At 43.6% G+C, this 17,103-nt stretch overlaps 1 protein-coding gene across 2 annotated transcripts in view; it reads left to right on the plus strand.

The window, feature by feature from the left end:
* The window catches only part of TNFRSF1B (TNF receptor superfamily member 1B), a 239,165-nt gene that overhangs the window by 70,805 nt on the left and 151,257 nt on the right, over positions 1–17,103 (plus strand). The window contains exons 1-2 of one of the 2 annotated variants that reach the window (XM_085609937.1): positions 3,085–3,249; positions 7,938–8,066. In XM_085609937.1, the coding sequence (XP_085466063.1) occupies positions 3,180–3,249; positions 7,938–8,066 (199 nt within the window). In that variant the 5' untranslated portion in view covers positions 3,085–3,179. Of the gene's footprint in view, positions 1–3,084; positions 3,250–7,937; positions 8,067–17,103 lie in introns of those variants that run through there. The other variant, XM_085609936.1, reaches the window with a different exon arrangement.

The raw sequence follows: 17,103 nt of genomic DNA on the forward strand, positions 1-17,103 counted from the left end.
GCCAACTTAGGGCGAACAAAGCAAAACCAAAGGGGATGATGGACGGAGTGTTGAACATTGCAAGCACTCACCCCCAGTCAACTGATCTGGGTTTAATCCATCATCATTCTTTAGCTCACTCCGTCACCCCAGGTCAGACATGGCCATATGCAAATAAGTCTGACCCTGTGCCTCATGGGAACAGTCCAGCCCGAACTGCCAAGCCATGTCTTCCCTGGACCGGAAACAGGCATTGTGGGACCAGTTTCTGGCTAATCAGCCTTCATCCGCCAGGCTAGCTTGAATCCAGTGGCAAAGTGTGCAAGGGACCCACGTCTGGGCATACCCTGCCAACTTAGGGCGAACAAAGCAAAACCAAAGGGGATGGTGGACGGAGTGTTGAACATTGCGAGCACTCACCCCCAGTCAACTGATCTGGGTTTAATCCATCATCATTCTTTAGCTCACTCCGCCACCCCAGTTCAGACATGGCCATATGCATTGCAAATTAGTCTGACCCTGTGCTTCATGGGAACAGTCTAGCCCGAACTGCCAAGCCATGTCTTCCCTGGACCGGAAACAAGCATCCTGGGACCGGTTTCTGGCTAATCAGCCGTCATCAGCTAGGCTAGCTTGTATCCAGTGGCAAAGTGAGCAAGGGACCCACGTCTGGGCATACCCTGCCAACTTAGGGTGAACAAAGCAAAACCAATGGGGATGGTGGACGGAGTGTTGAACATTGCGAGCACTCACCCCTAGTCAACTGATCTGGGTTTAATCCATCATCATTCTTTAGATCACTCAGCCACCCCAGTTCAGACATGGCCATATTCAAATCAGTCTGACCCTGTGCCTCATGGGAACACTCCAGCCCGAACTGCCATGCCAGGTCTTCCCTGGACCGGAAACAAGCATCCTGGGACCGGTTGCTGGCTAATCAGCCGTCATCAGCCAGGCTAGCTTGAATCCAGTGGCAAAGTGATCAAGGGACCCACGTCTGGGCATACCCTGCCAATTTAGGGCGAACAAAGCAAAACCAAAGGGGATGATGGACGGAGTGTTCAACATTGCAAGCACTCACCCCCAGTCAACTGATCTGGGTTTAATCCATCATCATTCTTTATCTCACTCCGCCACCCCAGTTCAGACATGGCCATATGCAAATCAGTCTGACTCTGTGCCTCATGGGAACAGTCTAGCCCGAACTGCCAAGCCATGTCTTCCCTGGACCGGAAACAAGCATCCTGGAGCCGGTTTCTGGCTAATCAGCTGTCATCAGCCAGGCTAGCTTGAATCCAGTGGCAAAGTGAGCAAGGGACCCACGTCTGGGCATACCCTGCCAACTTAGGGCGAACAAAGCACAACCAACGGGGATGATGGACGGAGTGTTGAATATTGCAAGCACTCACCCCCAGTCAACTGATCTGGGTTTAATCCATATTGTGCAACTGTGTATTTTGGTTCTATATAGGTCTTGGAAGTTTCAAAGCTTACCGTTTCATTTTCACATATATTTTTTTTAAGTTTCTCACCTTCTCTAATGAAGTTTTAATTTAAAAAAAAAAGAGAGCAGTAAAAAGAGGTCCTGGAATGTTCCTCCTGATACAGAGGATCAAAAACACGTTTACGATCCCTCTAGAGTTATGCTTGTTATGAGCTGCACAATATCCTTGCTCTGATGCTGCAAATTCCGGTGCTGAGCTTTCGGCAGTGAGGAATGGGAAGTATGCAGGCTTGTCGAGCAGTGGCTATTGTGATTCCCCGTATCACTTTGGCTAGAAGTCCTGGATGACAGCAAGGACAACAATCATTGAAAATGCAATAGGTCTCGCCTTTGATTAAGTTAAAGCCATTTGCTTTGCTAATGGTATTGTATAGCAAAGCAAATGGCTTTAACTTAATCAAAGGCGAGACCTATTGCATTTTTAATGCTTGTTATTTATTTAATGCCATTTTATCTAGAGCCAACTTTACCCAAAGGTGTCAGAGCGCTTTACAAAAGAACCAATTAAATCACATAGGGACTTCAGAGGACATGAGTTACATAAAAGTTAGAAACAGAAAAACTCTAAATTCACATAGGAATGGTAGTAAGTACACACGTCTACTACAGATACTAGTGGTTAGAGTTACATATGTACGCGTTGCACGTTCACTCAAGATTACATTATAAAAAGCGATTAGGGTTGTATAATTATATATTACATATTTACAGAGCATGAAATTGTTGCTGTCGTTCAGCCAGAGTTTTTTTTGTTTGTTTTTTGCAGTTTATATAGTGCAAACTCGACCGTAAGGTATTGGAGCGCTTTACATGAGCTCCGGTTACCTTACACAAGGACTCATTCATTTTTTGTGATTTTGTTTTTGGTAGGAACAGGGAGATTAAATGATTTGCCTAGAATCACAGGATGAAGAGTCGACCCCGAGGCTCGAACCTTGGTTTCACCAGCTCCAAGGTCGGCAGCTCTGGCCGTCATACCACATCCTCTCCGTGTTACACTCAGAGGCGGTGGACTTGGGTGTGTAGGGATCCCCGAGGCGGTGGTGGAGATGGCCGTAGGGGTAGAATGACTGCCTTCCAGGAGTTCTGTGCGCAGCTCGTTCCCCAGCCTTTCATGGAACAAATCAGTGCATTCTGAAAGTTGTAGTGCAGCGCAGGGGTGCACTGGCCCTTTAGTGCTCTCTGCCCTCCAGGTGGATAGTGTGAAGTCACCTTGACACTATGTCGCCGCCCCATGCTTTAATGTACTCGACCAGTGCGTTCTGGGAAATGTAGTCCTATGTAGAGGTTCGGTGTCCCTCCTCGGGATGGAGGGTGCAGCAGGGGGCGCTCCGTCTGTCCTGCCCCCCCAGCCACCCACAGAGATGACGTGTAATATGCTGCAGCCTGTCCCCTGACCCCGTCATGATGTTACAGCAGCGCCCTTGTTTGTATAGCGCACATTTCCCCCTGGCGCTGCCTCAAAGCGATTCTTGCTCTCCACAGACCTTCTACGGGTCCCGGGGCAGACATGGGTAGCAGCGAAAGTCTGCCCCATCACGGAGCTGTGCCGTGTGACCTGGGGGGGCGAAGCTCAATGGGCAGCCTCAGACCCTGGGGGCCCGGGTCATGCAGGGACTGGCTCCCTCCCTCCCCACTTTAATGAAGGGAAAACTCCTGTGTCAGTCTGGGAAATAAGGCTCTGCTGTTTCACAGCATGAATGGCTGCCAGGCCACAAAGCACTCTAATTCGGACAAGAGGTCACAAGCACCCTCGGTCGTGAAAGGTAAGAAAACTTGGGAATTCTGAAGGGATTGGTGGCCCCATTTACACTAATGTATCTTCTGAGTGGGTTCGTTATGCCATATTGAAAAAAATACTTGCTTTTTATTTATGGTTGTGCTATGGTCTTTTGAGCGCGTTTTTACAGCGCCTACTTCCATGTGCATTGTCACGCAGACTTTTTGTAATCTGTGTTTGTTTGTAAATGAATTATATTCACGAACTGTAAACATGAAATTCTATATATGGAGTGTGCGTATTTATACATCTCCAACATAAACAAGCAAATGTACATATGTGCGAGCGCGTGTGTATGTTTGTATAATCATCTGCCAGCTGATGACGGGGGCCATGGGCAGGACATGGAGGCCGGACGGCACGTGAAGGGATCGACACGGACACACCTCACACCACCCTCCCCCATAGTCTGTAGTGTAAAGGCCTTCACCAGTATCACCAACCCTACAAAAAACACACAGAGCAGAGCACATGCCAAGGGGTGCAAGCGTCCCAGACACACTGAGCAGGCATAGTACAGGCAGCAGCAGGGGCGCAAGCTTCCCAGACACACAGACGAGAGGTGCAAATGTCCCACAGGCACACAGAACAGGCATGGTACAGGCAGAAGCAGTCACAGACACTCCCACGCCATTTCCCTCCGCAACTTCAAACACCAGCGAAACAAGCTGTCGCCATTAAACCCGCGATGTTAAAATGAAAGCGGGTTTGTAGTTCTCCAAATTTATATAGCACAACCTCGACCCGAAGGGATTGGAGCGCTTTACATGAGCTCCGGTTACGTTACACAAGGACACATTCATTATTTTTTATTTTTTTTGGTAGGCACAGGGAGATTAAGTGATTTGCCCAGAATCGCAGGATGAAGAGTTGACCCCGAGGCTCGAACCTTGGTTTCACCAGCTCCAAGGTCGGCAGCTCTGATCGTCAGACCACATCCTCTCCGTGTTACAGTCACAGGCGGTGGACTTGGGTCTGTAGGGATCCCCGAGGTGATAGTGGAGATGGTCGTAGAGGTAGAATGGCTGCCTTCCAGGAGTCCTGTGCGCAGCTCATGCCCCAGCCTTTCATGGAACAAACCAGTGCATTCTGGAAGTTGTGGTGCAGCGCAGGGGCGCACTCGCCCTTTTGTGCTCTCTGCCCTCCAGGTGGATAGTGTGAAGTCACCTTGACACTATGTCTTCACCCCATACTTGAATGTACTCGACCAGTGTGTTCTGTGAAATGTAGTCCTATGTAGAGGTTCGGTGCCCCTCCTCGGGATGGAGGGTGCAGCAGGTTGCGCTCCTTCTGTTCTGCCCCCCCAGCCACCCACAGAGATGACGTGTAATATGCTGCAGCCTGTCCCCCGACCCCATCATGATGTCACAGCAGCGTCCTTGTTTCTATAGCGCACATTCCCCCTGGCGCTGCCTCGAAGCCCTTCCAGCTCTCCGCAGACCTTCTACGGGTCCCGGGGCGGACATGGGTGGCAGCGAAAGTCTGCCCCATGTTTGAGCTGTGCCGTGTGACCGGGGGAGGCGGGTTACGTTACACAAGGACAAATTCATTTATTTTTTTGTTAGGCACAGTGAGATTAAATGATTTGCCCCCACGTACCTTTCAGATCCCCATGGTCCCCCGCTGCTGCATGCTCTGCAGTTTCTGCGATTGTCTCGGCAAGATCTCGGCTTGTGGTATCTGTCTCCCCCACCCCCCTGTCTCCATCGCACACGGAGCGGATTCTGAACCATGGGAGGGGGGCAGACACAGGCACACACAACTGAAAACAAGGAAGAGCCAAGTGTGTATGCTTAAGTCAGCGTATATTCATGATAAGCATAGGTGGTGTGAATGGAGGGGAACAAGCAGTCGTACTCAGGTATTGAAGAATGTGGGAGGAAAGAAAGTTGATTCTCGGCTGCTTCAGAATGGTGTCTACGCCGTTGCTGACAGGTGGGTGAGGCCGATAGGTTTAAAGATTTCGGAAAGGAACATAGATATCGCGGGAAGCTGCGTGCCGAAAAACAAAAGCGGGGCATCGGGTACATGCGGGTGTAACGGGTAATAATTGCAACAAGCATGCTCCACTTTCACTTTCCTCCATCGCGAAAGCTTTCTTGTCCTTATGGGGCCATGTGTTTGAAAGTCTGCCCCATGATGGAGCTGTGCCGTGTGACCGGGGGGGGTTACGTTACACAAGGACAAATTCATTCATTTTTTTGGTAGGCACAGTGAGATTAAATGATTTGCCCCACGTACCTTTCAGATCCGACTGCATGGTCCCCCCGCGCTGCTGCATGCTCTGCAGTTTCTGCGATTGTCTCGGCAAGATCTCGGCTTGTGGTATCTGTCTCCCCCACCCCCCTGTCTCCATCGCACACGGAGCGGAGTCTCAACCATGGGAGGGGGGCAGACACAGGCACACACAACTTAAAACAAGGAAGAGCCAAGTGTGTATGCTGAAGTCAGCGTATATTCATGATAAGCATAGGTGGTGTGAATGGAGGGGAACAAGCAGTCGTACTCAGGTATTGAAGGATGTGGGAGGAAAGAAAGTTGTCTGCTGCTTCGGAATGGTGTCTACGCCGTTGCTGACAGGTTTGAAACACGTGGCCCCATAAAGATAAGAAATCTTTTGCGACGAACGCAAAGCAGGCGAGGCCGTCCAAATAGGACAGACGAAAAAGCCGAGCGAATACGTCACCAGGAGCTCTTTTCCAATGGCTGGCCACCGTTTAGCATAAACGGTGGCGCCGGCCAATGGAAAAGAGGGGCGGGGCTTAATGTCCTTTACTAAAAAATCCCTATATCATTAAATCTCGCCAGCAAGACTGCGCATGCGCGCAGCCTACGCCAGGCGAGACCTAAAAATGACCTGCAACCGAATGTTTTGTGGTTCTTTCCGAGTATAGGGAATAGGTCGGGATGATGCAAAACTACAAGAGTGAGGTTTATAATTCCTACCTTCTTCCTCTACAATGTGAATGCAGGCTACTCGTGATATAATATTCAACAATGAGACAGAGTGTTTGTAAATGCTGTTAGCACTCTACAATATGTTAGTTCTTATGTATTGTGTATAAAAGCTGTTTCCTTAAAAAGCAAAATGCCTAATGAAAACAGTACTACGCTGCGTAATACCATACTACCTATTAGCCTTTTATTTGCCTTCTCATTGGTTGAAATTCCTAATGCACATGGATATTGAAATTTCCGCCAATTAGTGACAATAAATAATTCCTAGTTATGAGACCATTTCTGTCAACAGTTTTGAAAATTTAAACCAATGTTTGAAAGTTGATACAAAACCTAAAAACATTGATTTTCACGCTTTTATGGTTTGCAGCAGTACGATCGCCCTCATGAGTTCACCACTAATGCACTCCACTCATTCCTTGTTTGCAACATACGTCTACCCACAGTTATCACTTTGCTTGGCTAAGCCTGGCAGGCACTGGAAACAGGATGCAGCCTGCATCACTTCCTGTGCTCAGTACCCTTCTGTATCTGCTGAGCACAGGCTCCCCCTGTGTACTAAGGACAGTGTGGACAGGGCAGTGCCTGCGCCCAGAACCCCTGCTGACAACGCAGATTGGGCACTGGAATAGTATGTGGCTAATGTGCCTCTCCTTTAAAAACCCAGCATTGCTAAAGATATGGGGGCAAATTATCAAGAAACGGCGTTAAAATTATCACCGTTTTAGCGGCAGAAAACTGCGGCCAAAGCGGCGATAATGGGCTTGATAATATGCCCGTGAGAATTCCAATAGAAGCCCATGTTGACACCAGAACATGGGCTTCTATTGGAATTCTCAAAGGCATATTATCAAGCCCATTATCGCCGCTTTAGCGGCAGTTTTCTGCCGCTAAAGCGGCGATAATTTTAACGCAGTTTCTTGATAATATGCCCCATGCAACTTTCATCTCTTAGGGGCATATTAACAAGGCGGTGATAAAAATGTATCGCCGTTTTCGGCCGAAAAGCGGCGATAATTTTATCGCTATATCAGCAAGGTCACACTATCGCGTGAATCCTTGCCTTAGAGCCCTTTCCCGTAACGCCCACCTTTGCATCTCTAATGAGATGCAAAGTGGGCTTCCAGCTCAAAATAACTGGAGAAATGTCGCTAACCGACATTTCTCCAATTTTCAATGGGCATACTAACAAGCATAGTGATAAGAAAAGTAGCGCTAACCTTGGTTATCGCTACTTTCCTTACGCCTGCTTTTAGTTTGACTTAGCCATGATATCCAATGGAAGGTGGATATCATGGCTGAGTCTGCCCTGCCCTATCAGCAAGCTATCACCAAACGTTGTGCGATTATCGCTGTATTTCCAGCGATAATCGCACAATTGGCAGCTAGCGCCTGGAATTTTATCGCTTTTGAGATAAGCGTTGCTAATAGCATGCTATCTCAGCGATAAAATTCGGCGATAGCCGGCGATAATTATCCTAACGCTAAGTGCGCTTAGCGATAATTATCGCCGGTTGTTGCTGATATGCCCCCAAGTATGTTAACATTTGACTGATGTTGTCAGTGTCTAAATTTGCAGATTTCCTGTAATCCTTGACTGTTTTCTTACGCCCCCTGATGAATCTTCATTTTCTGCCTAGATCCATATTTTAACCCACAGTGAGAGGTAGCTGGATTTAGTGGTGAGGTGCCTCAATACTTCCTTTATTCTTCCAGGACACCATCTCTCCCAGGAGTGTCGAAACACAACGGACTCAGAATGCAAGCCATGTGGGCCCAATGCCTACACAGAGGTCTGGAACCGCTTGAGGCAGTGCCACCACTGTGAATTTCCATGCAGGGAAGGTAGGTGTGAAAAGCACTCAAAGACAACACACAATCACTGTCAAAGGTTTGAAAAATGTTTACACGCCTGTAGTGAATCAAACCACACACACCATCAGGACGAGGGTTGTAACTACCAATCGTCCTAAAGGCACAATTAAATAAATCACTTCTCCTCTTCATCTTAATAAAATGTCAAGAACTATCATAGACCAAAAGACTTAGCTGAATAAAACAGGCATGGATAATATCAATCACCTCCTACAAATTGACTTCTACCCAGCAAATTGCGTACAGCGGACTAGTATTCGATGGGAAGCGGTCCTAGGCAAATCCTTATCGGTTACGGATTGGGCAGGCGTGTGTGGCCTGACACTATGTCTCTCCCCTAATGGCAGACTACGCCTTATACATTTACGCCTTCTTCACCAGACATATTAAACAACTGTCTCAACATAAGCTGTGAGCTCATGATGAGTGTGCGAGATGCCATGACGGGGGTTGGGGGGTGGTTTCATGCATCTAGCTTGGCTCTGTCCCCCAGTTTTGGTAGACTGGCAGGCTGTCTTCTCCACCTTCCTGCACATATTGCACTTACATCTGCGTCTTTCGCCAGAGCTGGCACTTCTATGTCTCCCAGCGGACATGACTAAAAATAATAAATGGTTTCTTGCCTTGGCACTGCGACTCGCTAAGCGTAGGGTGGGCTGTACATGGGGCCCAGTGGCGTAACGAAACTTGAGGCCCCCCAATGCAAAGTGCATGGAGAGGCACCCCTATGCTCCGGACCCAGTCAGGAGCTCTGAGGCCAGGGGCCCGCCTCCTGTGCATGATGCCAAAGGGGGGCCCCTGGAGGTCGCCCCCCCGCACAGCTTCGACTGCAGGGGCTATCGTTACACCACTGATGGGGCTGGGAAAGAGTGCCCACTGTTCCAGAATGGTTATTAGATATGGCAAATTGCCAAAAGCAGTTAACTGTTTGCAATTCAATGCTCTTGCCTCCCTGCAGACCCAGGGACATCTGAGGGCCGTTCCAAGTGTACTTGCTAAACCAGGCACCGTCCTCATCTCCTTCGGTCCCGAACGAATCTGTAGCCCATTAGTGTGACTAAACCACTGCTGATGATACCAAATGATTCTTTGTCAAGCTTTGCACCCCCAGCATGAATTCTTTGTCACTGTTTCACTATTGCTCACAATGTACTGCATGAATTGTAATGAGAGCATTTCTTGATTCCTTCATGTAGCACCCAATGGATTCTCATCTTCTGATTGTAATGTGTATGGTGATGCACTTAGTTCTTATTGTTGCAATGGTTTTAAAGCTATATATAAATAAATAAATAATGGAAATTGGTCAACAACTTAAAGGGCCTAAATTTAGTCGAACCTCAGGATCTAGCCAGTATAAATTTTTTATTAAAGATCAAATGACTGTCAAAAAGTTTATATGTACAAGTTGGAACTCCAAAAATTGGTACACAAAAATACTAGAGAAGACTAGCATTCTATTGGACTGGTACATACATCATTCTTAAGGCTATTGAATTAAAAAAAGTATCCCTAAAATCCAGTTGCGAACAAAACCTGCAGTCTATTAAGTATATGATCTTATGCCAATTACCGACTTTTAAAGGGCCTGGCAAGTCAACCTTTAATGAGGTTGATAATTTAATTATTCCTAGGTGTGAAGAGCTAACGGAAGAAATATTCATCTCCCAATAAATAGGGATATCACACATTCATCAAACCACAGATACAGTGGGCTTAACATGAAGAACGTGTTAGATACAATTAAGCATTCCTGATATGAGCTCTGATAGAAACGAGACTCTCACAGATTATTCACATTTTGCTCTTGGAATATAGCAGGCATAGAGTGCCAGTTGTGTAAAGATAACTTTAATTTAAGGACCTTCCTGAATTCTTGTTATATTCTATAGTTGGAGGAAACATGGAAGGTTTGATTTACCAGCAACTAAACATCAAATTAAAAGGCCCAGTGGTGGCCTGTTTATAGTTATGATGATATCTTAAAACATAGACTGACCTCCATCTCTAAAAATTACAGGGCAGATTTACAAGCCCCGTACGCCACATTTGCGCTGCCGTTGCATCACTTTTGTGATGCAGCGGCTGCGCACAGCCAGCGCCATGCTGTGGGGTATTTACAACCTGACGCATCTAGGGAGATGCGTCACGTTGTAAAGCCTGCACCACATGTGGGCGTTCCGGCGCGGGGGGGGGGGCGTGCCGGCGCAGGAACGCCTCCTAAAAGTGGCTGAGTGAAATCTACGGCCATGCTGCGTCAAAACCCTGCGCCTGCTTGAAGCAGGTGTAAAGATTGATGCAGCATGTTAGGCATAGGGGCACCTTGCTGGAGCTGCTTCACGCTTGCGACACAACTCCAGCAATGCGTCACCTTTACGGCAGCAGATGCGTGATGCAAAATAACTGGCGCATCCCTGTTGATATGCGGGGATGCGCCAGTTATTGTGAATCTGCCCCATAGTTGCAGTATGGTTGACGTTTTGGAGTACTTCATCCACCCCTCCTATTAATGTGTAGATCCTTCCTCTCCTAGCAAAAAACTGGTTACATCTCTCATAATTATTCGAGCAAATTGAAACTAAATGCACTTCAATAACTAAAACAACCACCATTATAACAGGTGATTTTAATAACTACCCATTTATTGCAAACACTCAGATCAATGATAAAGATTCAGTTGATTATACCTACTCAATCCCTGATCCAATGTTTATAATAAAATGCAAACCTGGCATAGTGGATTGCTTAGCATAATGCTTCATGACCTAGACTTTCGACATTTAAACGGTAGACACGCAAGCCTTCAGCCTGCACAAACTACCTTCGTTATTACTGACACTGATAAAAAATCATTATTGAAAAAACTTTCTTACTTATCACTGAATTTGACAAATTGTTTGATTTTAAAATTGTAAATAGATTGGAAAGTGATCACTACCCTCAGCAGATCCCGTTGTATCACAAACCCCATGTACTGAAAAGAGAGAAGAATTTATTAGAGGACAGAGATACAGTGGTAGGTAAGAGGTGAATATTGTGGAGTGCCTCATTAACATGAAAGTACTAAACTTATGGAATCAAGAATTTATTACAGAATGAACTCAAATAAATGAAAGCTGAAAATTTGATTCCATTATGAACATCACTGAGTGTACTCTACTTTTTGAGCAGATACACAACTTCCTTTCTTGTAATGCGAATTCCAACCATACCAAATGGAAGACAGAAACCTACATCTGCTGCTATGCAAACCCTCCAAAGAGTGTTTTGAAAAAACAACGGCACCCATTAAAGGAAAGCCAAACTCCAACAATAGATCAGAACATAACATTATTAAACAAATGCGTCAAACAGGGAAATTACTAAAGCTTCAGCTATAAAACGGGATTCCATGTGGATAGTTTATTTATTTATTTCTTTTTATAGTTTTATAGAGCGCGAACCAGACCCAAGCTAGGGTATCAGAGCGCTTTACATAAGGCATACGGTGAACACATTCAAAAGGGGAACATTGCATACAATGAGACATACTCTGAAAGTAACAAGGAGTAACAGCATTAAGAGGACTTGTTCTGAGCAGTAAAACTATTCAAAGTTCGTGTAGGTTTTCACTTCTCGTGGCAGCAGTGGGAAGAAATGTTCTGAGCATTGAAAGACAGTTCAAGTTCGTGTCGGTCTTCAATTCACGGTCAGGTAACCCGAGGGTAGAGGTAGTTAGGGGTTGTAGATCAGGGGTCGTGGTTGTGCGGATTTAAGGTAGGAATTTGCTCATCAGGTATAATTTTGCTTCCTTTTTTAAGAAAGGCGTAGAGGAGATTTTTCTGATGTATGGTGGGAGAGAGTTCCATATTCTTGGCGCTGCCCTGGAGAATGCTCTGTTGGAAGCTTTAGACTTTTTGAAACGTGAGGGTTTCAGAAGTAGATTGTTTGCGCTCCTTGAATGTCTGTTTCCTCCAGATAAGGTAAGTTTTGGGGCTAGGTACTGGGGGGTGTTGTGGTGTAATGCCTTGTGTGTGATGCAAGCCATTTTTAGGTGGATTCAGGCTTCGTAGGGTAGTGAGTTGAGTGCTTTCAGATGTGGTGATATGTGGTCAAATTTCCTAGACCCTGTTATGAGTCTTGCTGCAGCTTTGAGACAGGCTTTTAGAGGGGCGGTTGAGATTTTGGGATGTCCAGCGAGGGTGGTACATCCGTATTCTAGCCTTGAAATAACTAAGGACTGGACTGCAGTTTTGAGGTCGAAATTCTCGAGAAAAGGTTTAATTTTTCTGAGATAGCTGAGTTGGAAGCAGACATTTTTAGTCAATAAGTTGATGTGATTTTGCATGTTAAGGTTCTTATCCAGAATGATACCTAGTGATAAGGAGGAGTCTACTACAGTTGGCTTGCAATTCAACGCAGTGATAATTTTGATCCATTCCTTTGTACTTCTTATATCTATAATAACAAGAAGTTAACGCAAATTCTGGTCAATAATTGGTTTTGGCATAAACTCATATAAATAGGCGGCATTATCATATATCTTTCAGAGTCTATACAGTTTATCAATCTAGCTTGTATGACAATAATTATTCCATTCCAGTTACCTTGGGATTAACTGCCGAACGCAACATAGTGAGATAGCTACAGTACACATCACTAAACATCTAATTTCTGGAATCAATACTTCTTAAGCTAGTGGTCTGTCAACAAATGTTATAAAGCTTCCTGATGACCAATGAAGTCTTCCGCTGACCCACATTTTAATTCAATAAATCAGCTCGGCGCAGTCTTACCATTAAGGAAAGGCTCCTTACTGCAGCCAATTTTTTTCAAAAGATTGTCTAAAGATTTGCCAGGAAGCTAATCACCTCTCTTGTTGCATATGGTAACGTTTTTGCAACACATTTTCACTCACACCTGGAAGATTGGATAGAAAATGCAAAAATCTTAACCTTCCATTAAACGGGCTTCAGACCTAAAAGTTTAACATCTGACAACACTGTCACTTTATCCATTTTGGCTCAAGAAGTCAAGAAGTTGACAGGCATCAACTCTGGTCTAACTATAAAGCTTGGACCTGGACTCTGGATTAATACATCCTCTGATTGAATTACATAAAGAAACTTGTAACAGGGTAAATCAGCCTGAAGACTAGGGGTGGGCGGAATTTGCGGAATTAACCTTCGCAAATTATCGCGAGAATGTTTAAAATTATCGCAAACAAGCAGAAATATCGCGAAGATGCGGAAGTTTTTTTCCGGCATGTTCGCGAGATTTTCTGCATGGTTGCGGGTCGCCAACTTACCCATGTGGTTGCTTGCGGGCGCGGCCATCTTGTTTTGAGTTGTTCTCGCGGTGCATGATCGCGAGAAGAAAGACGTGATCGCGCGACGCATGACATCACTGCGGGCGCGAACTGTCGCGAGACAGCGCAAATGGCTAAAAACAATACAACATCTCATGGAGAACGCGACCGGATCAAGAAAACTTGTCGGCGAACGCAGGGATTCAGGTAAGGCGATCGCGCGCGCGCGAGAATGTATCATTTTACAGCGCGAGCAAGAAACAAATTATCGCCAAGCTGCGGAAACCGGAATTTTTGACATTTTCGCGCTCTCCGCGGAACGCAAAAATGTCAAATTATCGCAATTTCCGCGAACGGAACGAAATTTTTGCCCAGGCCTACTGAAGACTAGGGTCGGACACCAAATATTTTTACATACAATTGTTTAAAACACTGATGCATTCCTGCGCCATTGTTTTTTCTATTTACATATCTGATTTAGCTTCAATATTTACCACAGCAATGGAGATTCACCCACACCAGAAAATAGGCAAATTCCTTTTCTGGCCTACGCAGATGATCTCATAATTTTTTCAACCACACAGGTTTACAAAGACAGCTCTCTCACCTTTAGGATTACAATATTGATAGAAACTTACAAATAAACATTAAATGGATGAAGATTGTTGTTTGGCTGCCACAGGCCTAAATTCAAATGGGCTACAGGTACAATGAAGATCAAGCAAATCCAACAATATAACTATCTTGTCATTGTGGTTGATGAAAAAAGTAAGTGGAATCTGCTAATTAACCATCTACTTTGCAAAATATCAATGGTTACAGGAGCTATAAGAAGATTTGAACAAATATATGGGGAAAGGGCAGTGATCACTACTCTAACCGTAGTAAAAGCGAAAATAGTTCCAGCTCTTACCCTTGGATCTATCCTGTGGAATTCCAATATGATAAAAAAAATTTAACTACTCTTTTTGAACTCCATCTGGAAACTATTCAATCTAAGAAGATCAACGCCGCAATGCCATCTCGGAATAGAATTTGGGTTTTCCCCCATGAAAACAACCTTATGTATCAATCAATAAAAATAATATTTGGATAGTGATTACTTTTGTACTAACACTTTAAAATCGATCATTAAAAATTAACTTGTCAGACAAAATGCTGAAATAGTACTGTCAGAAGAAAACTTGAGTAAACATTTATTAGGATTTAATCTTACAGTTTTAAAGGATGAATAGAATGGCTTGCAAATTGCTTCTATAGCTAGAAGTAAAAATACTTTTCTTTTTAATAGATTATGAGAAATCACTAATATATAAAAACAAAAATTACATTGTAGAAGTCTCCACTATGCAGTGACAACCATACTTGGAGTTTAATATCACTAGAAAGGTAAAGAAAGCCTACATGCAGTTCAGACTGCTTTACCATCCTTTTATCCAATTCAATGGTTCTTGGAATCAGCTGTCTCAAGTAAATCAACTTTGCGCTCTGTGTAATACAGCCACAGAGTCAATTGAACATATATTCTGTATTTGTTCAGCACTTCTCAATATACGCAGGTTGATTTTTCACGCTGAAGAAAGCAGAACAATCTCTGAAGCTATTTTATTTTGTTTAACTGTTGGACATCTACCCACATTTTTAAAGTTGTGTTTAAAATTTTATGAGTGCAAATGAACCTGATTAATCTTAACTCACCGGATTTTTGAGACTTAATTACTCTTCTTTGCGAATTATGTTTTTAGTACTTTCTTTTGTATTTATTGTATACATTTATTGTATATGGTTTTAAAGAAAACTTAGACAATACAATTTTCTTGCTACACATACCCAATGAAAATCTGAACAAACAACATCAAGTGTGCACAGCACAGCTGCCCGCACGGTTTGTATTCCACTGCACAGCATTAGCCTGTGTTCAGTTCAATGCTGCCAGCTTTTATAATGTAATACACGCTCTCAGGTTATGTACAGTGCTGCACACAATCTATACATAGCACTGTGCAAAATGTCAATTCTGAATTTCTTATTACACCATTCACAGGGGAAAATAAATAATCACAGTGGTATATTGACCATTGCAGATATCAGTGATGTCATCAGTTATGTCTTTGGGCATGTCATGAGTAATATAATATGTGTGATCATAAGCAGTGCATGGTGGAGGTGGAAGATATAGTTAGCTTGCTGAAATAAAACAGGCAAAATTCAGTGTTTTTTGGTTGAAAACTTTACTGTATCACTGACATTGTCACCTAACTATAATATCACTTTAACCATTTTTTTCACAGAATTTCTAGGGTTAAAGGTAAGTAAGAAGTTATTACCACACCTAACTATAACGTTACTATAATCTTTGGTTTTTGGCATATTTCTCTCGGCAACCACAGAACTGGGTTGCCGAAAGAAATGCAGGTACTCACGGGTGCGTTGCAAAATTCAGTGTTTTTTACTTAGAGAACCGACCATGCCACTCTTGCGATGCATTTTGGCTGTAAACTGCCTATGCCAAGGTGATATATATATATATATATAATCGTGAACAAGGCAGCTGAGACTGCCGAAACGCGTAGATGTTTTTCATCTGGAGTGCTGGACGGTTTTCTTCCTACCAAGGAGAATCTTATTTTTGAATATATATATATATATATATATATATATATATATATATATATATATATATATATATATATATATATATATATATATATATATATATATATATATATATATTCGAACCAAACGCTTTAACCCTTTAAAGCAGGCAATGCACTCCGAGCCGATAAATTTGAAGCTTTATTCCACCATACTGACAAACCGGTTTCGGTCTTCGCGACCTTTTTCAATGTCAGAGTCCCATTCAAATTTGTTACTTTAAATACACGGATGTTCACAACAGAGAGAAAAAGACTCCTGCACTTAAATAAACATGAAAGAAGGACCACTGTAATCGTTGTTACAAACATAGTGGCCATCTTGTAGTTTCTCACCACCAATGGCCGGCATGTAACCCACAATATCATTCTAACAAATCATTCCTAAGGGAGTAAATAATCATTCATTTCAACAGTATTATTTATCAAACATGATGCTACTTTATAATTCATATATTTGTTTGATTCTTATTTCTACCCTTAGGTTGCTGATTATTGTGCCCTGAATGGGCTGTGCCGTTTTTCTCTCTGATCTAATCATATTCTATAATTTATAATTTATATTGTTATATGGAACATCTATCATGTATTTTAACACAAAAAAGAAGAAAAAAGGGGGAGAAAATTAGCTAAACAAGATTAAGGTTAAAATTAAAAATGTGTTCCATCTTCCGTTTCTTTTTATAAACCATTCCTTATTCCTAGTTTCTCTAGGAGAAGTTCCACATCTCATAAATATTCTCTTTGTTTAAAAAAATCGTTATTCACAATTAACAGTGGTCTATAAGGGCAAAGGTATAAAAGTATGTGTCCTTGATTGTATATTTTCCAAACTAGCCTACATGTACCCACAGTTCCTCTTCGCTATTTAAGCCTGCAGGTGCCATAGTCCTTAATTCTAAAATATACCTGGATTCTAGTCGACGTAATCTTTTTACCCTGTCTCCTCCTCTCTGTCTAACAGGTATCTGATCCAGGCAAAAGTAGCTCAGCTGTTGGATATCACTGTGGTGGTGTGTAGCGAAATGGCGTGCGACTGGGTAATTTTTGTCATTATTGGTGATGG

The sequence above is a fragment of the Triturus cristatus genome, chromosome 1_2 (genome assembly GCF_964204655.1).
Source record: "Triturus cristatus chromosome 1_2, aTriCri1.1, whole genome shotgun sequence".
Classification (NCBI taxonomy): Eukaryota; Metazoa; Chordata; class Amphibia; order Caudata; family Salamandridae; genus Triturus; species Triturus cristatus.